The 20,470-nt window shown below is 35.9% G+C and overlaps 4 protein-coding genes across 4 annotated transcripts; 2 read left to right on the forward strand and 2 right to left on the reverse strand.

The window, feature by feature from the left end:
• Nucleotides 1–13: 13 nt before the first annotated feature.
• LOC144850596 (ATPase WRNIP1-like) lies at nucleotides 14–3,972 on the forward strand. Its single transcript, XM_078707913.1, has 7 exons — nucleotides 14–628; nucleotides 1,025–1,219; nucleotides 1,577–1,806; nucleotides 2,188–2,402; nucleotides 2,734–2,889; nucleotides 3,024–3,103; nucleotides 3,319–3,972. Exons 1-7 carry the CDS (start codon nucleotides 62–64, stop codon nucleotides 3,586–3,588), a joined length of 1,713 nt encoding a protein of 570 aa, XP_078564039.1. The 5' UTR covers nucleotides 14–61; the 3' UTR covers nucleotides 3,589–3,972.
• On the reverse strand, nucleotides 3,737–12,586 carry LOC144850595 (serine/threonine-protein kinase Nek11-like). Its single transcript, XM_078707912.1, has 14 exons — nucleotides 12,527–12,586; nucleotides 11,699–11,906; nucleotides 11,164–11,329; nucleotides 10,677–10,795; nucleotides 9,942–10,133; nucleotides 9,294–9,443; nucleotides 9,048–9,126; nucleotides 8,522–8,748; nucleotides 8,285–8,390; nucleotides 7,755–7,923; nucleotides 6,612–6,982; nucleotides 6,429–6,486; nucleotides 6,223–6,304; nucleotides 3,737–5,902 (listed from the first exon to the last, which is right to left on the reverse strand). The coding sequence occupies exons 2-14, from the start codon at nucleotides 11,860–11,862 to the stop codon at nucleotides 5,701–5,703; spliced, it is 2,085 nt and encodes a 694-aa protein (XP_078564038.1). The 5' UTR covers nucleotides 11,863–11,906; nucleotides 12,527–12,586; the 3' UTR covers nucleotides 3,737–5,700.
• Nucleotides 12,587–12,668: 82 nt separating this feature from the next.
• LOC144850597 (single-strand DNA endonuclease ASTE1-like) lies at nucleotides 12,669–13,996 on the forward strand. Its single transcript, XM_078707914.1, has 2 exons — nucleotides 12,669–12,795; nucleotides 13,065–13,996. Exon 2 carries the CDS (start codon nucleotides 13,127–13,129, stop codon nucleotides 13,994–13,996), a length of 870 nt encoding a protein of 289 aa, XP_078564040.1. The 5' UTR covers nucleotides 12,669–12,795; nucleotides 13,065–13,126.
• A 2,483-nt stretch (nucleotides 13,997–16,479) lies between these two features.
• LOC144850998 (uncharacterized) lies at nucleotides 16,480–18,257 on the reverse strand. The gene has a single exon (XM_078708522.1). It carries the CDS (start codon nucleotides 18,236–18,238, stop codon nucleotides 16,490–16,492), a length of 1,749 nt encoding a protein of 582 aa, XP_078564648.1. The 5' UTR covers nucleotides 18,239–18,257; the 3' UTR covers nucleotides 16,480–16,489.
• Between the last annotated feature and the right edge of the window lie 2,213 nt (nucleotides 18,258–20,470).

A 20,470-nucleotide genomic window follows, 5' to 3' on the forward strand; every position in this document is an offset into this window, starting at 1 on the left:
AGGGCCAAAGATCTTGTAAACAAACTTTTTTGGTGTGGTGATCAGATCAGTGTGTAAATAAATGTCTTCATCTGAGGTTGCATGCCCAATTTGTGGGTTGTCTGTTAATTCTAAATCGATTAATGATCATGTTGATAAATGTTTAGACTTCAAGAAAACTGGAGAAACATCAGCGACAAAACATTCCGGGGAACATTCACCAAGGAGTCACAATAGGGACGACAGTGGTTGTGAAATGGTTCCGCCAGCCAAAAAACCCAGATTTGAAGTTAAATCAACGAACATGACTAATAAATGGCAGTCAATATTTCAGCAACCACAAAAGAAACAAGAAATAGTATCGCCAAACCGATCTTTAAAGTCAACTGAATCTAAACGGCCAGAACAGAAGACACACCACAACGAAGACACAACTGGTGCAAAACTGAGAGAAGGCAGCATTCCAAATCAGTCTACATCCACAAAATCACCTCAATTCAAGCCTCTAGCTGAAATAATGCGGCCAATGGACTTGGACGATTACATTGGTCAAAGCAAAGCCATTGGTCAAAATTCAGTTTTGCGGACATTGTTGGAGTCTGATCATGTTCCCTCCTGTATACTCTGGGGACCACCTGGTTGTGGAAAGGTTATGCAAATAATAATAATATAGGCATACTGTACCATATATATACGACCAAGTAAATATAGATCAAAAGGGCCTGAATATGAAATTTGGCAAATAAGGGGCAGGTTATAGACGGATACGATAAATGGACCTTGAATTTTAGAAGAATTTAGAGTTTGATTTCCCAGGAGAAAATTCCAGTATAAAAATCAAGTTCATTCAAAATGAAAAGAGCGAATATTTGGCACCTCTATTTAAACGTCAACTTAAAACTTTTCTTTTTAATTAATAATGCTAGTATTATTAGGCGCTCTGTTCTTTGTAGGGCGCCATATAAAAACTTACATAGATAGATAGAAATTAACTTGTCTAATTACTGTAATTTTGTAATGAATATAATAACTATTTTCATTGCAGACCTCATTGGCAAATGTTATTGCAAATCGAGCGAAGAAAAACGGAAATTTAAGATTTGTAAAGTTGTCGGCAACAAGTAGCAATTTGAGTGAAGTTAAAACTACGATAACGGCAGCTAAGAACGAACAAAAAATGTTCAAAAGGAAGACCATCTTGTTTATTGATGAAATCCACAGATTTAATAAGTTACAACAGGTTTGAGAGAGGCTGTACTGTATATTGTTTTTACACTGGGAACAACCCCTATTCAGGGGACATAAGTTGCATCCCAACTACACATCAAACTAGTTTGACAAAAAGTGTGATGTGCCCAAATATTGTAGTGATATACCCAAATATGGTAATTAGGACATCATGTCCATATATGGGCACATCGCATTTTTGGGTCACATAAAGTTTGATAGTGTAGACAGAGTTTTAGAGTTTTTTTCTATATGCAATATTTTTTTAGTCAATTGTTTATTTTAAAAAAGAGTATATTTTGATTCTAGATATTAACATGGAGTTAGGCCCAACTATAAATATTAACCAGTGTCCTTGATTAAATTATAGGACGCCTTCCTCCCCCATGTTGAGAATGGAACGATCACACTGATAGGAGCAACGACGGAGAACCCTTCCTTTAGGGTGAACTCAGCTCTACTGAGTAGATGTCGTGTTGTTGTGTTAGAGAAGCTGTGTCAAGATGATCTAGAAATGATATTAAAGAAAGGAGCAGCAGAACTTGAGCTAACCATAGTAAATGACGATGATGTTAAATCAATGGATACTAGTTCAAACAAGTATGTACATTTATAAATAAGTACAATCAACTGGTGAAAAAGAAAGGAAAAAACGGTTGTTCTATGAGTACCTCAGTCTTTGTACACAATAGCTCTGAATTTTAGGTCAAAGTACAAAGTTGGGAAAAAAGTGTGCAGAAAGGAAATCCTGAATAATATATTGCCAAAGCTCTGTCTACACTATCAAACTTGTTTGACAAAATGATGACAAAAATCACAGTTTGTTGTCACATAAAGTTTGATAGTTAGACAGAGCTTAAGATACTCTCCCTAGTAAAGACTGTAAAGGTAAAAAACTTAATTTTCCAAATCTAACATGCACTGTGTAGGCATATTGATATCGCTAACATGACTCAAGACATTTTTCCCTTTCCCCTCAAGATCTAATCAGACGTTTATAACTCAACCAGCCTTGACAGGAATTGGTCTTTATTGCGACGGAGATGCACGTACAGCGCTTAATACATTACAACTTATAGCACAAGCTAACGAGTCAACTGACCAATCAGAGAGCAATACAGATGGAATATCAGTAATTGATATGGCAAAGGTCAGAGATGTGTTGCAGAGGTCACATGTAGTTTATGATCGTACAGGTATACAAATTACAGATTTGAAAAAAAAGTCATCTTAAAATTACTACTTTCACCTCATTGTAAGTAATGGAGGTGAAAGTGTTCCAGAGTATGGCACCTTTAAATCATGGGGGTAGCACCTTTAAATCATGGGGGTAGCATTTTTAAATCATCGGGGTGGCATTTTTAAACCATAGGGGTGGCATTTTTAAATCATGGGGGTGGCATTTTTAAATCATGGGGTGGTACATATAGTTTTTATTTTTACTGTTCCGCTTGTAAACAGCATTTGAATAGCTTTCACGAATGCCTGTGCTATTTATTTTAAAATTACTTTACCACCATCTTTCAGGTGAAGAACATTATAATTGTATTTCTGCTCTTATCAAATCAATGAGAGGGTCCGATGCAAACGCTGCCCTCTATTGGCTTGGAAGAATGATGCTCGGTGGGGAAGATCCATTGTTTGTTGCCAGAAGACTAATAGTATTCGCTAGCGAGGACGTTGGTACGATACCTTTTCTATTTTAACATTATACGCATTTACAAAAATGTGTAGACTTGTAGATTATTATATAAGTGTCGAGTCGATTTTCTAACATAATAATTTAAATACAAAACACATGATGACTATGTCCACAGGTTTGGCTGATGCTCACTCACTTCCATTGGCTGTAGCTACATACAGTGCCTGCCACTACAATGGGATGCCAGAATGCCAGGTTAGATTAAAGAAACACTTGATTAATACTTTTATGTGATGTGCCCATATATGGACATGATGATGTCATATCACTACCATATTTGGTCATATCACTACCATATTAGTTTTATAGTGTAGACAGAGCTTTAGTACAATACTGCATTTATAATCTATGGAGAAATATTTAATACAAGTTAAGTAAATAAAATATTAATCATTATAATTTATTTACAGATCAACTTGTCACACTGTGTTGTCTACCTCGCAAGAGCGCCAAAATCCACCGAATCATACATGGCTTATAATCGGGTCAAAGATCATATACAGAATCATGAAGGAGCTATGCCGGGCGTGCCCCTTCATTTGCGCAATGCACCGACAAAGTTGATGAAGGACATGGGCTATGCAAAGGGCTACAAGCGAATGGCTGGCCCCGGGCAACAAAGCTATCTGCCTGAACAGATAGCAAAAATTGATTTCTTTAAAGACAAGAAAAGGTTTTAAGAAATAATGTTTAAAATAAAACAAGAATATTTGAGTACATCATGTACATATTGACACCTATGGAAATAAACTGCTCTTGCTGTTTTTACATCAAACTAAAGTCTTTCACTCGACTGCACATTATAATTAATATTAAAATATAAACAAATTCCACAAGATATTTCTTTTATTTTATTTAAAATAGACACTGCACTCTTTATACATAATTATAATATTTAGCATACTTATTTTATAAAGCAATTTTTTACACCTTTCTTCATTTGCAATTAAAAATTAACTAGTTTAGTTGTCTTTGTTTAGCTTTGGTCAATCTGCTGGACAGACCAGCATAAAAAAACAAGTTTATCAACGTGTACTAGTCACATATTAGACAAATTCACCTTTTTAAAAATAAAAATAACTTCAGTAGTTTCGAAAACCTCACCCATCACCCGTCCAAATAATGATATCTAAAAATCTTCATCTAAAACAGTCCAAAATCTGTGTAAATTACCATTACGACGAATACAAAATGGATCACTTGAACTAAAAGCATAAAACATCACCAAAAATTATGAATTTTGAATTGTTCATAGCTGCAAAAAAAGTAGATAAAAATTATATTTTCCCGACCGTGTATGCTGAAGCTATGTTAAAATTGCAAAAACGACTAAAACCGATTTCAGAGTTTGGACAGTATTTTACTGTCCAAAAAATGTAATAGTATTGTTTTTTACTGTACAGAAAATATGCACACAATCTAAAATTTAGTATGCAAAATCACCTCTTGCATACACGGACTGACCCATATTTTAATTTACCTGCCAACACCTATAAAAAAAACTCAATCATTTTTCTGTACATGGACACATTCTTAAACAGCATATAAACTCAACACTTGTTTCAAGGCGATTGTAATAAGTACAAAAGATGACGAATACAAAATTCTTAATATGGTATACAATACTCTAAATATGGTATACAATACTCTAAATATGGTATTAAAATTTGATTGGCACACCAGAATACATAATGCATATACACACTGAATTGGACGGATTTAAGTTGGAATGATATGATTATAAACTTAAATACTATTTTGGTTTTACTATCAGGGTATAATATTACATGGATTTTGGATTGGGTAATTTTGGGTCATAGGTTAACTATCACTTCGCTTTCTATACAGTAATCGCTGTGGCTTAATATTGTCAAGGAATAACCATTATTACTTTTCTAGAAACAAAATTGATTGCAATATAAGGTCTAAATCTAAGACCACGGTATCTATATTGCACAAATCATAGAGGTCCTGTGGGGGTTGAAGCCTATAGTTTCAACAAGATCCACCAGTCAAACATTCACCATTTGAAAATTTACTTTTTCGCGTGTTGTGCTGGAACCGATTAGTAGAAAAATAACAGAATAAACTTTTTGGAAAACGTATCCTATGTTTTGCAGTATAATTGGATGCTTTCACGATATTAGGTAGCAACTTTCAACTTTGCGAGCTGCTTTGTTTACGTTGTGTTACGGCGTTATTTTATAGCTTTAAAGTGCAAAAACATTTGGGTGTCTCAACACAAATCGAATCATACTCACCTTTGATGATGGAATAAATAAGTCATCAAATGTCAATCGAAATATTGTGCATATTAAATTAAATGAAGTATGATAGCAACAGAAGGTAATCATTTGAACTGTTACACAATGCAGATGCCTGATCCCAAAGAGCTTAATAATCTTGGAAACAACATGGCGACAACTGATCATACTTGGCCAAGAAAGAAATCTTATTACTGTAATTTTAGTTAATTGTGCTTGTTGTGTTGTTATCTTGCATGCAAAATGTTTTTACATATTTTAAACTGAATGGTGGAATGTAAAAAATGCATTGTATGTTTTTTAATGTACAAGTATTACATTATATTATATGAAATGGCCATGTGCATACCGACTGGAAATTGCATTTATATGCACAGCAGTTATAATACAATGTTTTAAACGTTTACCCTACTCAGGACAACTATCTTCTAGGACAACTGTACAACTACCCAATAACCCCAAAATCCTAAAGAAGAAGTTGTCCTAAGGAGATAGTTGTTTAGATATGCTTTTACCAACTGTCTCAGATCACTTCATCATCTTAGCTTGTTCCTCTAGGAATAACAGTTGGTCAACGAGGAAGCAGTCACTAGGGTTACCAACAAACTGTCGAAGACCTTTCATAATGGCATTCTCATCCAGCGTAGCTTTCCCGTCGCCAAATCTTGCTTCTTTCAAGAATGAATATGCTTTCCTAAAGGCAACTTTACCTAATTTCTTTTCACATTCTCTGCAGGATTTATTAAGGAAAATACTAACCATTGCCAATAGTAGCACACACTTATCACCCATTAACAGTATAACCCCTATAAAGGGGACTCTCCTTAATAGGGGTGTCCCCAAAATAGGAGTTGATCGATATACAGTATTACCCCTTGTGCATTATACTGGAAAACTCCACTCCCAAAAACTTGTAATAAGACTTTGTTTATGTAGAGCATCTTGTGTATATGTTTTTCTTGTGAACGGAAATGCCACATTAAGTGAATGAATTATGGTTATTCTTGGCAATTTGCCAAAATGAAAAGAATATTTTTAAAAAAAGGATACAGTGTAAGATTCTTGATTTTCATGTCACGAACAGCTGGCGAGAAGACACCAATTGTGTCATCAGTAACAGTAGCATTATTATCTAAAAATATAAAAGTTTTAATATAAGCTACTACAGAAATTCTATGGTCAGCATTTTGTTTTAATCATGATAAATGCAATGAAAATGTACAGACAGTAGTATAATTATATGTAAAATACAATACCTTGCACAGTTGAGTCTAAAGCGTTTTGCATAACGCTCATTAAAGCACCGTAATCATCCTAAAGAAAAGAATACATTTATTTCAATAGAAAACTAGGTATAAATTAACTAGTAATAATTTGATTGGTATATATATGACAGGTGTATTTCTAGTAAAGGTTATTACACAAGTTGTAATGCTTACCTCTTCCTGGTCAAACTCATCATCAGAGTCTGACTCAAACTCTTCATGTTGAGAGTAGAACGTTTCCGCAGCATCAGCGTCTTCTGGAATCTGATTCAAGATCTCTTTTGGAATCAACTGCTCTTTCGGTTTAGTCTCGGAAGCATTATCACCAGATGTACCATTCTGTTTTTTTTCTGAGACCGATTTGCTAGGTTGAGAATCTGAATCATTTTTATTTCCATTTTCAAAAGATTTCTTTTTACGAAGCGGTTTCAGACCTGGTGGCGTCGCCATTGAGATATTTGGATCGTTGAAGTCAATGGTCTTTTTCATTGGAGTAATTGGTCGATCATCTGATTCATTTGGATGTAAACCTATAGTGTGTTGAGCTAGAAAAAATAAAAAAGTGATTTAAACATTGAAATTGGGACACTTTTCATCATAATTTCTTTAAATTTTATGTCTTTAGGCACATGAGGTCAAGGATTACCAATAGTAAATTAATCACTGTCCTATCAGATAGGTGGTAATCCACCGATACAGGGATATTTTGTGAACCAGTTCAACGGGGTAACCCCTACTCTGTCTCGAATGATGAACTAGGTTCTTTAAAGTTCACACGGGTTATAACTGTGTACACTGGACCCAAGGTTTATAGTCCTTTTCTGAGAAGACTTGTTCCACCACCAGAACTAGGAGTGAGTAGGTCTCAAACCCTTGCCGGTAATGTTTATATATATTAACTTTATTTAGACACGAGACTGATGTACAGCACAACTCGTTCAATCAACATTGATTGTTTTTACACAAGTTTGTGATACTATATTACAAAAAAACCAACACCATATAAATACGAAAGAAACGAAAAAATTGAAATTGAAAAGAAACAAAATTACAGCAGAATCCCCTTCATCTGACACCTCAATTTAGGGTACACCATACCGGTACTTCCCGTGTAAACGGGAACCCTTATCGAAGTGTATAATTTATGGGGATTCTACTGTAATACATAATAAATCTTTTTGATTTCATTTACCTTAAAATATATATGTTTTAAAACTACGGCTAACACTAATGGAATTAGATTACATTAGTGTTAGCCGTAGTTTTTTAAAAATTAATTTATGACAATGATATTACTAAATATGCAAGTTAGCTTACCTTGTTTTATGGTCCCAATGTCTTCTCTATCAAAATAGTTGTCATGAGTGGTAGAATAATAGTCATTTTCTTGTTGATAAATTGAGATATCTGGTGTACTGGGAGGAAGGTTAGCACGGAAGGCAGGATCGTTGTACACATCTGGATTGTCTTTCACCCATGGTATATTCTGTGCAAGATACATAATATTAACAATTTAGTATAAAGTGAAAAAGGGCATTTCTCACGCCGCTCCTTTAGGCATATTCAAGAGAACAGAAGCAATAGGAAACAGTTACCATGCGGTAGCTTATAGTTTAATACGGCTGAAAAAAATAGTATTTGGAAACTCTGGGCATGTGCACACCCCAAAGCATGTCTAGGAAAAGAGCGTCTATAAAAACATTTTCTGATAAATATTGAGATGCATGTAGGTGGTAGATAGTGAGATGAGCGGCGATATAGATATATAACACCACCACACTTATATATTGGCAACATTCCAAAAAACATGTTTCTGTTGAGCTGTAATTAGTAGCCCGTTTACATACCCTCGAACTACCTCCTTGCCATACTGGTGGTTTATATGTACCCATATTCTCTTGTATCAAAGTCTTTCTCTGCACATTACCTGCTAAATTCTTCCTAGCTTCCTCCCTAGACAAGGCAAAACAAATTTAACTTCATGATATAATGGAGAAAAGGTTAGAAATATTCTACTTTGAGAAACGCAATGTTACTAAAAACTGGGCAATATTAGGGAGCTTTCAATTTTCGACAACCGTTACCTTAAAACCTTGGCTTTTTCATCTCCCTTTTGCATTTTCTTCAACCTCATACGCTCCCTCGGTGTCATATGTTTCAGCTCTTCTTGCTGTCTCTTCAGACTGGCATTTTGTAGATCTTCAAGGTGGGTTTTTTCTCGTAACATCCTGGCTATCTCATCTGTGTCTGTTTTCTGACTGTGGACGTCATCTCTATGTTCCTTAAATGCTGCTATCTTGTTTTTCATTTTCTATATTGTAAATAATGATGATGCATGGCAATATTAGTTTAACTATTCTATTTCTAATTTTAAATGGTATCTTACAAAATTGTCAACTTTTGTGATATACTACATGTTCAATTTGATTACTTAATCAAACAAAAGGATTCTAATTTTGATGATAGTATAGTACTTTGCCCTAATCTTAATCAATAAATATTATACATATAGTTATACCCATGGAGAATAAGTTAGTTCTCCATGATATACCATATCGTAAAGTGGTAAAATTGTTTATAGAGCATGTTGAGAATAACATTAGTAATCACCTCTATATGTCTTTCTACAAAATCTATTTTTGTTATTTCAGTTGCAGATGGTCTGTGGGAAGGATCTTTCTCGAGTAGCCTAGAAAATAAAAAGCATCTTATTTGTCATGAACCAACTCAACCAGTCGTTGGATACGAGTCAACCAAGAAGAAGTAGAAATGTTTGGTTATTTAGCATGCACATATTCAGTACTAAGGATACTTTTGGTAAACAATTCTTTAAAATGGACTGCAGCACACTCTTACCTTTGTACAAGTTGCCGTAGATTCTGGTGATACATGTCTGGTAACTCAGGTTTATTCCCTTCAACTATCTTATACATAATTCCCATTAATGACTGGCCCTCAAATGCATGCTGCAATGCACATATTTCATACAGTATACATGCTACAGACCTAAATACCAAGTATAAATTCTATTATCTGCAGATTACAGTATATAATTATAGAGAGAGAGCGTTTGTATGTTACGGCACACATCACTATAATTTGATACCTCATGTGTGTATGGTATCAAAATATATGTCATCTTGGATCCAACATGGTGACCAAAATAATGGTGTCTAAATGGCCCACCTGTGTTTTTATGTTTGTTCGTTGTAATAAACGTGTATGATTACCCAAAAAAAATTATTGTATAATCAGGTTAACACAATGCAGTTACCGCAGTAGAATAATTTTATTCTCCGACAACACTGTAAAACTTTATGTGACAAAAAATGTGATGTGCCCATATATGGACATGATGATCATATCACTACTATATTTGGGCATATCCCACCATATTTGGGCACATCAAACTTTTTTGGTAAAAACAGTTTGATAGTGTAGACAGAGCTTCAGTTTCTTGCATTTTTTGTTTGCTTATTCTGGCAAAAGTATTGAACTTCTTACCATAAATCTGACTTTGAGTTGTAGCCCTCATGTTTTAGTACCTCTGGACTCATGTAATAGGGCGTTCCTATGAAGGTACTTGCATAGTCTGATGTCCCCATCAATACTCGTGATATTCCAAAATCTCCAATCTTTATCATATTGTTTTTTAAAAATATATTTGAAGTTTTAAGATCTCTGTGAAGCACTTGTCTGAAATGCGAAAACAAAATTTGTAAATTTTTTTACCGAGATGGCAGAATGGTAAAGATCATCTTGTCTGTGTCACTGGACAAAATAATTAGCTATTTGAATAAGATATTGAGTGCGATAAACCGTTTGAGGCTCACTCACTCCATGGTGGTAGAACAAGTCTTCTCGGATAAGGACTATAAATCGTAGGTCCAGTGTACACATCTAGCTCATGTGCACTTTAAAGAACCTAGTACATCTTTCGAGAGGAGTAGGGGGTTACCCCGGTACACTAGTTGACACACAGCCACTGTAACATGGACAGATGAGAGAGCGCCTTAAAGTGGCTGCACTGACATGAAAGTAGTTGAAAAGTGTAAGACCACAACATCACAGTGCCATGAGCAATGATCCATTTGTTGGAATTCGGAGCTATACAAGAACTTGTATGTTAAGTCGCTGGTCCCAGGTGATTGTATAAAGTATGTAGCTGATGAATAATTCAGTATAATGTTAAAAGAAGAATGTATCTATGCCATGGTGATTTATTGAATGCAAACTTACCGTCTATGCATGTGTTGTACAGCTAGGACTAATTGTACAAACCAGTCCATGACAACACCTTGGTCAAACCGCTTGCCGGCCTTTTTCCAAGCAGTAATCTTATCACTTAAGTCTCCACCCTGTGAAATAACCAAATCAAAAATTTCTGGGTCAAAAATTTGACTCAAAATGCCTCAACTGTGGGATTATGTATTTACTATTATTACTAAAAATTGTCAGTGATTTTGAAAAACTTTATGAACAGAATATCTCAAGGTTATTGAAACATGCATGCATATAAAAGACAATGCTGTGATCTGTCAATGATGTTAAGCTCTGTCTACACTACCAAACTAGTTTGACAAGTGTAATGTGCCCAAATATGGTAGTGATATGATGTCATAATGTCCATATATGGGCACATCACATTTTTTTGTCACATAAAGTTTGATAGTGTGGACAGAGCTTTAATTAACAAATTTATGTCAGTTGTTACTTAGCAACCTACCTCACAATACTCTGTAATTATGCAAAAGAATTCACCATCAAGAAAGCTATCATAATATCTAACAATATTAGGGTGCTGTAGTCTTGATAGGAGCTTAGCTTCATGCATCGCACCCACTGTTTCATCTGGGGCTAGCTCACCACAGGGAATCTCCTTCAGTACTTTCCTAAAAAAAGCAAAGCAATCAACTAGTAACATTGTATTTATTAATGAAACTTTTTCCTCTAAGTATAATTTATTCATTATTTGTTTTTTTATTTGGTTGCACGAAGCATTTACAAATTGTAATAGGTATCTATATTGATTTTCGATAAGAAAATCTATAAATTGATGATGCCACAAAAGCGAGCCGTCTGTCTTGTCACTGTCTGCATTTTGTCGGGTATTTTTCTCAGTTTTGATTTTCTGTATGGTTGTTCCATTGTTCCAATTGAGCAGACTTTAAAAACAGATGTGTTTTTTTTTTTAATTAACTTGTTGAGTTGTGAAATATTGTTAGATCTTGGTGTGTACTTCTTTACATGTCAGAACTCACCATTCTTCATCACCTCTGGTTTTGTTTGCTCTCATATCATAAACAAGGAACGCAGTCCCAAAGCTTCCACTTCCCAGCTTCTTTTCTACCCTGTACCGGTTTGCTAAGACTCGGTGGTCACTCTTGTCCTCTTTGGGTTTTTTCACTCCCCTTGTGGGTGGCATGGTGGCACATCTATTATCTATGCCACTGCCTATTTGGTGATGATCTATAAGTTGGTAAAAAATAAAGATTAATGCTAATTATAGTTAGTGTGTAGAAATTAAATAACACAAACAAAAATGTTTTATCATGGTTTTATGTAAGCCTATCTATCTAGTAGTAGTAGTAGAGTAGGCATCAGATTCTTTAGACTTTGAAGTAACTTTTGTATATATTTTAAGGATAACAATAATTGTTATGGTTTGGCCTAATTATACTATAGATAGTTACGTTCAAACAAGTTTTCTACCAGATTAGATATGCATCGTCTACTACCTAATCCAAAATGGAACAGACCATGCATGACAACAGACCCTCTCTAACAAGCATCCACAATGTATCGGAGCCCATCCGCCACCCACTGTGTTCTCTTCCTCTTCTATTCCGATCCTTCCTATCCTATGCACGCCTCAAGATCTTGTCTTGTTGTCCTACCTAGCCTATCTATCTATCTATTCTAGGCCTATATATAGTGGTCTAGCCTATCTAGACCTCCTTGGCTATATAAAAACATGCAAAGATACTTAGGCCTATATTATTTTACAATCCACCAGAATACACAATTTTTAAATAATTATTCTATATATCTTTATTTTGCAAAATACACTCAATTCATATAATATCTACCAAATAACTGCAGGCTAACTAGCTAGAAACAAACACAACAACAAGGACATAAAACTCGTTTTTTGTTTTTTAGAAACAAACTTACGAACGCCCTCTGCAGATAGCTGCTAAGACACGACAATAGAGGGGGTATGCAAGAATTATTAATTTAGTCAATTAGTTTCCGTACATTTTTTCGACTAGACCTAGGCCTGACTTACCTCTCTAGATTTGCCGGAAAATGAATATTTAGTACAGTACCACACAGTCTACTATTTAACATTTTGTCGGTAATTGCCTTCATACTGATTTTTATAGTCTTGTTTGCCTTATAGTCAGTCGATCATTCAAAAGCGTGCATGAGTCAGTCAAGCATGCAAGCTTCAGGGACAGTCGTAGTCGTACGTGTGAAAAAAGCACGTGCCTGATTTGTCTGAAAATAGGCCCTGGTGGTTGCACAATAATTACAGGAACGGAATTTTAACATGTTTTGTTTTTAAAAATAACATATGCCATACTTAGGTTTACTGACTGTATACAAATTTATCTTTAAAAACAGAAATGGAATAGGCTATAGTATAAACTATAATACAGTATTGTTAGCATCCCACCACAACCAAGATGGGGATCAAAGGTTTAACAACGTTTCTTGATGAGCATCGTTTTCTAACAGAAACCTGCAGTCTTCAAGATACCAAGTTAGTTATAGATGGCTACAGTTTGTTGTATCATCTGTATCTAAATGCTGAGCTGGATATGAAACATGGTGGAGAGAACCTCGTCTTTTACGGAGTATGCCAAACATTTGTGGCAAACCTCGGAAAATGTGGAATTGAGCCGTTTATCCTTATGGATGGTGCCATAGATCCCGATGGAAAGAAGTTCAGTACCATGAAGGATAGGCATAAGGATCGTGTACGTATGGCTCTTTCACTCGCTGCAGGTGGTCATGGTGTTGTACTCCCGGTCTTTGCAATTGATGTCTTTCATCAAGCACTAACAGATAGTGGGGTAAACTATGCACAGTGTGATTTTGAAGCGGACAGTGAAATCTCTGCTTTAGCAAATGCTTTCCAATGTCCAGTTCTTTCGAATGACAGCGATTTCTATGTAACAGACCTTATTGGTGGTTTTATCAACTTGAAAGGATTTAACTTTCATCAGCTACAGCACACTTCAAAATCAAAAAGCAGTTTTCTGACATGCAAAATTTTCCACGTTGATAGATTCTGTAAGCATTTTAAACTGAAGAAGAGTTTACTCCCCCTCTTTGGAACACTGCAAGGCAATGATTATGTTGATCATTTTGTAGGTATGAAACTGAAAGGGTTGATACATTGGCTTGCTGCTTTTGACTCACCAGATGATGCTATAGAAGCTTCTTTAAAGCATGAACACCACCAGCATAGAGACAAGTTACAAAATAAAATTCAAACATCAATAGAAATGTACACTGTCAATTGTACATCAGAATATGCTACATACATTTGAAACCAAAGAAATAAACCAAGAAGAATGCCTCCTGTGGCAGAATTATGATCTTCCACTCTGGTTCATTACAGAGTTCCGTAGTTGGTCACTTCCATCAGATTCACTTAATGCACAGCTGATGAAAAAATGCTTTCTGGCGAACTTTATTGAGAGCCCACATCACGCAAGTTCAAATAAAATTAGCTTGCCAATAAGGCAAATGATCTATGGTTTTATTCATCAAAGCGACTGCAGTGAGAACCCAACAATTGACGAGTACGACAGACAAGGTGGGGAAGTTAAGTGTACACAGGTTTCTCCAAAATATTGTGCAATTAGTATTTACAATATTCGAGAACTTGACAAAACACAGAGCAAGCAATTATTTATGGATTGTTTAATGTTAAATTCAGAAGATCTGCACAACATAAAAAGAGAATTCCAAGTGCCAATTGCTTCTATTTTGTACTGGATAAAACATGCAAAACCGAATGTAAGTTGGAGGCACATTCTTGCTTTGCTTCTTGGATTGTTGAAAAGCAGTGCCATAAAACAGTTACATGACCAGCAGTTAAAAAAAGGCTACGTAGAAGATAGTTGTAACTGGATACAAAATAGATTTAGAGAAACACGAGTGAAATTTATTGAAAGAGAAGGGAATTTTGATGTGAATGTCAGTAATATATTTGCCCAATGGCAGAGTGTCTTGAAGTATATTTCACATTTGAATGCTTTTTTATCAAATCCCCTTCCAACATTTGATGTGTCTGTATTGTACAATGGATCATTTTTACACCAGATCTATAACTGTTTTAAAACATTTCAAAAACCAGAAAAGGCACTTGAATTTGTAGATAACAGCAATGCTCTAGGGGATGAGTTTCATGTATTGTCTTTTATGTATTCTACTGTGATGGAGCATTCTAAATCTCCAAAAGGTGCTCCCAAAGGATCCACAGATTCTAAGGAAGAAACTAAAGGTGCTAGCAAACAAAAGGGAGGTAAAGTTGATGAACTAAAAAAAGTAGCTGGAGGTGGTAAGAAAGAAACCAGTGGCAACAGACAAACAGATGGAGGCATAAAAAAGCCTGAAGGTGCTCAGAAAAAACATGAAAACATTGGCTCTCAAACTAATAGACGAGAAAGAAACAAAGATGGCGGAAGGGGATCATGGGGTGGTGGAAGAACTTCACAAAGTAGTGAAAAGGGTGATACAGTAGGTGGTGAAAGAGGTGGAAGCAGTGCCAAAGGTGGTGAAAAGGATGCCAGTAGATGTGGTGGAAGGGGTGCAAGTGGAGGTAGTGGAAGGGGTGCCAAAGGAGGTGGTGGAAGCAGTGCCAAAGACGGTGAAAGGGATGCCAGTAGAGGTGGTGGAAGGGTTATACGGCCCAGAATTCGCACGACCATGATAATTTCGTAATTTTAGAAAAAAAAATACTGTTGAGGAAAAAAATTATAGTAGTAATATAAAGTAAATTTATTGATATACATACTCCAGAAATAATATTGAAAAAGGACGTTTAATTTAAAAAATATTCCTATTTGTAATTTGACACCACCTCGCGGCCTAGAATTCGTCCGGTTGTTTCACTTTTCGCAATATTCGCACACGCCCTCTATAGTTTTAAAGGCGCTCGAAATGTAACCGTGTCGCGTGCAATATGCATAGAAACCCGGAAGTTCGGCCTAGGGAATCCTTTGTGTTTGCAATGTAACGTTATAATGGCATACTAGTTGTTTGTTCATTTTAAATGTCATATATAATTAATATATATATATTTTACAGGAATAGGCTGGTATTTGAACATAATTTATTGGCACATCAACAGCAGCTGGTGAATGAATAAGATTGATAACACCATCCAAGGTTAAGCACGTATTAACTGTCTGTAGGGAGTTCTGACTGATTCACAGATTGTTAGGCAACGTTGTTGAATTTTATTGTTTTTCAACATGGCATGTTTGAAAAAAAAAATTTAAGTCACAGCAATTAAAAGATTGTGAATAAAATAATAATTAACTATTGAAGTGGTTAATACTATAGATATTATGTTGAAACATCCCGTTGTCTTCAGGAATTTATCCTTAAGTTTATAGTAGCTACATGTACTGTGTAAAAATATGATTGATTGGAATGGAAGAATGTTAATTGAGCAATGATATTATTTGCTAAAATGGTAATAAATGTTGGCAAAATAAATATATACATACACACATTTCTATTTGGACAATTAGGCCTACTGTCTCATCCATTTTTTTTATTTTTTTAAATTTTTTTTTAAAGATTATTATATTCATTATTTTCCAGCTATCATAAACATCTCTCGCATCGCCAGTCAAGCTCTGCCAACTCCTCATTGGTCATGCTGTCCAAGTCAGTAATGTCTGTACACGCATGATGGTACCAGCGTGGACAGCTCTCACAACCGACCCATACATCTGGGTTGTCGTCATACTTCTTTTTGCACTTGCTGCAGATGTTTTCATCTATCTGTTGTGTTCTTTTTTTGGTTTTTAATTTTTTTTTTCGTTTTCCATTCGTTTTTCTTCTCTGACTCTCTTTCTTTCTTCTTTTGCTTCTTCTTCTTCCCTCTTCTTTTCTTCCTTCTCCCTCAGCATTTCCCGAAATATTGTTCCCGATATTACATTCGGCAGCACCTTTTTATTTGCGTTCGCTTTTTGTTGATATTCCCTTCTTGGGTAGACCAAGTGCTGCGCTAGGCATGGCGAAGTATACGAAGTTTCTGGATGCCTTCCTACCGAGGCTGATGGTCGCCTAGGAAGGGGAACGGTGTGTGACGTCCCTGATGTTGTTGGGATGTCGTGAGGTGGTCGGTCAACGGTCTTAAGTTTTTTCCATGTTTCGTACATGGGATCCGGCACATCGTACCCTTCTCGAAGCCGACGATGGTATGTGGCAATCAAGTCAGGACCGATGGCGGATTCCAGAGCAAGAAGGGCGGTCTTCGTAGGTGATGATGTTGATGTTGTTGTTGGTGGTTGTCGTATTGGGGTGTTGGTGGAAGTAGATGCTGGTGTTAATGACGTGTGGTCGTGGTAAACGGTGGAGGGCAGTAGCTTGTCGGTGTCAACGGCGGCAGGATTGAATGGAAATAAACCACATTTCCGAAATCCAGAAATGGCATTTTTTGATTTTGCGCCCTCTTTCCATGCCTCCGCAAACACCGAAGAGAAGGCTTGCTTGGTGACAACTTGACCAGGATGTTGTATGGTGTACTCGCGTACACAGTTGTACCAAGACGCCTTGACCGACTTGTACACAGCCACATCAAGAGGTTGGATAATGTGACTGGCATGTGATGGCAGGCAGTAAAGAATGTCATTTTCTTTACAGAAGTCGGCCGTCTCTAAGTTTATGTGCGATACGTGCCCATCCACAAATAAAATAATAGGAAATGGAATGTTGAGTGATCGAACAAAAGGATGAAAATGGTTTGTTATATATTCGTAAAAGATTTCGGAATTCATCCAGCCGGTCTTCGATTTTGCAAAAGACGAATCGGCTGGTGCACCATCAAGGGGGTCATAGGCAAACCGAACACCCGGAAATATGATCAGCGGCGGAATGTATTGCCCTATTGCATTACATGCACCCACGACCGTGATCTGTTGCCGGGTGGATGCCGTTTGTTGGTAGACATTCTTTGCCCCCTTGGGTGCAATGACCCTCTCGGTCTTCCCTTGGAGAGGGAAGCCGATTTCGTCTGCATTAAACAGACGACGAGGGTCAGCGAAGACCTCCTCGTTCTTGCTCTCCACCATGTAGTCGGAACACTCCCTGAACCACCTCTGGATTTTATTGACCGTCACATCAGCACGTTCCCTTCCTAGTGCCTCAGGTAGGCGCATCGATAGTTCTTGATGACGACGTAAAAAATTACGCGTCCATCGACGACCAGGCAGATTATCGACGAAGGGGTTTGGTCTGCCATCGGCATCCAGAAACTTCTTAATAACTACTTTCTTCATCTCCATCATCGTCCTTCCATAACCAATCTTCGCCATCCCTATCGCCCATTCCACTAGCTGTTCCTCTTCCTTCTTCGATAAAATCGGGTCTGGTCCTTGAGTCGATTCGATGGGGGTTCTGCCGCTGCACTTATCCCGAATTGTTGATTTAGGGATGCCATACATTCGAGCAGCTGCCCCATATGAAAGCTCCCCCTTCCTTACCCGCCCACAGGCAATACGGACAACCTCCTGGCTATACTTTCTGTATTTACCGTCTTGTAGTCCAGGCATATCTAAAGTTTAATAACGATGAACGGTTTATTTTTTTTAACTGTTTTTTTTTTCACAATACTAAACACAAACTAGATTTGAACTCGTCACTACGGACGAGTTAGGTTATCCGCAGCGCAAAAGCCACGCGCACGTCATACGTTAGAATATTGCGCGCAGAAAAACGATTATGCCCTTGAAAAAATGTTACTGTGCTCTCTATTTTTTGTCACGTCTAAGCATATACAGTATACACTATATACTGTATATGTACTACATACAGTGCAGAATAGGTGAAAATAAGTGACCAAAGTTATTGACGCTTTTGCACACGATGACGTCAAAACAATTTTAACAATGGTAAATCATGCGAAAGATAATTGATTGACCTAGACATATAAAAAAAATGGAGGAAACTGGAATACGGATAAGTGGAGATGCGCTCTATTAAATGTGACGAGCTATGAAGAAAGAGACAAAAATCCAATATTTTATATTCGAGTGGCCATACGATGACGTCACAATGTCCGGTTAGCCAAATGGATGCACGATTCTATATCTACAACTCATCTACTTTCAGAATATGTAAAAAAAAATAAAATTGACCATGTAGTTTAGAATCTATGACTGTTTAAACAAAGGTATAATTTTGACAAATTTTTGAAATTGTTTATCAAAAACGCGCGCAAATTGTTCAATTCTACGTGCTCGTATGACGTGATTTTAAGTCGAAATTGTTTGAAAGTTGGTAAAATTACTAGAAAAGGCTGAAAAAACAAAAATCAAGCAAAAAAAACATGTTTTTGCCCTATGTGCGCACGCGCGCGTAAAAATATTGCGCACGCGTGGGAAATTTTGAAATGCTCAAAATGACATGAAACGCGTAGAAAGTTGATTAGAAATGAATTTTTCGCAATTTGAAATTTTAAACGCGCGTGCGCAGATAACTTTTTGCGCAACCTGCCATTTTTAATCCATAGAAAGTTTGCGCTTGATATGACTTAAATTTTCACCAAGTTTCAATACAAAATGACTTTTGGTTTTTAATCTATGATCAATCATTGAAATTCATAAAATCGCGTGTAACTTACGCTGCGCGACTCAAAATTCATAAAAAAAAGTTTCTTGCACATCTACAGCTGCAGGTCAATCTTATGACAAAGTTATACAATCTTATGTTAGCCAGAATTTGAGATACGCTGCGAACAAAATTCGTGGAAAGAAAGAAGAATATAGAAAAAAAAAAAAAAAAAAAAAAAAAAGAAAAAAAAGATCCTGACAATAACAAGGGGTTATCCGCCAAGTGCGGATAACCAATAAATGACATCGAACAATAAAACGCAACATCAAAACGGTTAAAATAAATATGCCAAACAACAGGGTTAAAAAAGCAACTTATCTGTATTGTATACATGAGTGATTTAGATGTTTCAGCATCAGTATGTTCATTGATGTCGTTTCTCTGATGTCAGAATGGATCTTTGATTTTATACGATCCAATCCTAACACGGGAAAATATCTGATGCTACACTCGTTCGAAGGTTTCCAATACAAATGTTAATTACAACAAACAAAAATGATAAGTAATAAACAATGTTTTCTTTGTAAATGTTATATATTTATTGTTAAATATTAAAAATATAATTTACACTCTGTATAAAATAAACGGTACACGTACTGTTCAATGTGTAAATATTTCAAATATAAATACTGTTTAAATTATTTGAAGGATGGACTGTGGATAACCTTTAAAAAAAAAGAACATTTAATTATTATTTGAATAATGTATATTAATTATGCCAATTAAATAACATTAGTTAGCAGGCCCACACGTGTGTGCTTACGACATATACCTCACGTACTAATTTTTTTTTTAATGTTCTTGATTTAATTCTTGATATAAATCTGTAATAAAAAAAAAAGTTAACATTTAATTTTTATGTTTATTTAATTTTTTAAATATTTAGGCCTATAGCTATTGAATAAAAAACTGTTTTATTGAGTTATATTTGGTTAAAACGCCTAATTAAGACGGCTAAGAAGCATCTAATCACCCAAAAACAGTATATTATTAACAAATTGTATAGCGCCACCAACCGGGCGAATTTTGAACCCAACTGGATTTTAGTGATGACGTAAGCATCAGACGAACAAATTATTTTTGTTTGGCCAGTTATCAAAGACCATATAAATCATAAATTACAAGTATATCTCTTTAAATTTAGATTTTTTGGGCTTTTGCACGTGGCCCAT

Source organism: Antedon bifida, chromosome 8, assembly GCF_963402885.1.
Source record: "Antedon bifida chromosome 8, ecAntBifi1.1, whole genome shotgun sequence".
Classification (NCBI taxonomy): domain Eukaryota; kingdom Metazoa; phylum Echinodermata; class Crinoidea; order Comatulida; family Antedonidae; genus Antedon; species Antedon bifida.

Excerpts from the sequence above, each read along its gene's own strand:
- LOC144850596 (XM_078707913.1), top strand. The coding sequence starts at position 62 with ATGTCTTCATCTGAGGTTGCATGCCCAATTTGTGGGTTGTCTGTTAAT. Across the intron at positions 1,220-1,576 it reads GATTTAATAAGTTACAACAG|GACGCCTTCCTCCCCCATGT; the intron begins GTTTGAGAGAGG and ends ATTAAATTATAG. Across the intron at positions 2,403-2,733 it reads TGTAGTTTATGATCGTACAG|GTGAAGAACATTATAATTGT; the intron begins GTATACAAATTA and ends ACCATCTTTCAG.
- LOC144850595 (XM_078707912.1), bottom strand. The coding sequence starts at position 11,862 with ATGCCACCCACAAGGGGAGTGAAAAAACCCAAAGAGGACAAGAGTGAC. Across the intron at positions 10,796-11,163 it reads TAATTACAGAGTATTGTGAG|GGTGGAGACTTAAGTGATAA; the intron begins GTAGGTTGCTAA and ends GTTATTTCACAG. Across the intron at positions 10,134-10,676 it reads GTACAACACATGCATAGACG|ACAAGTGCTTCACAGAGATC; the intron begins GTAAGTTTGCAT and ends TTCGCATTTCAG.
- LOC144850597 (XM_078707914.1), top strand. The coding sequence starts at position 13,127 with ATGGGGATCAAAGGTTTAACAACGTTTCTTGATGAGCATCGTTTTCTA.
- LOC144850998 (XM_078708522.1), bottom strand. The coding sequence starts at position 18,238 with ATGCCTGGACTACAAGACGGTAAATACAGAAAGTATAGCCAGGAGGTT.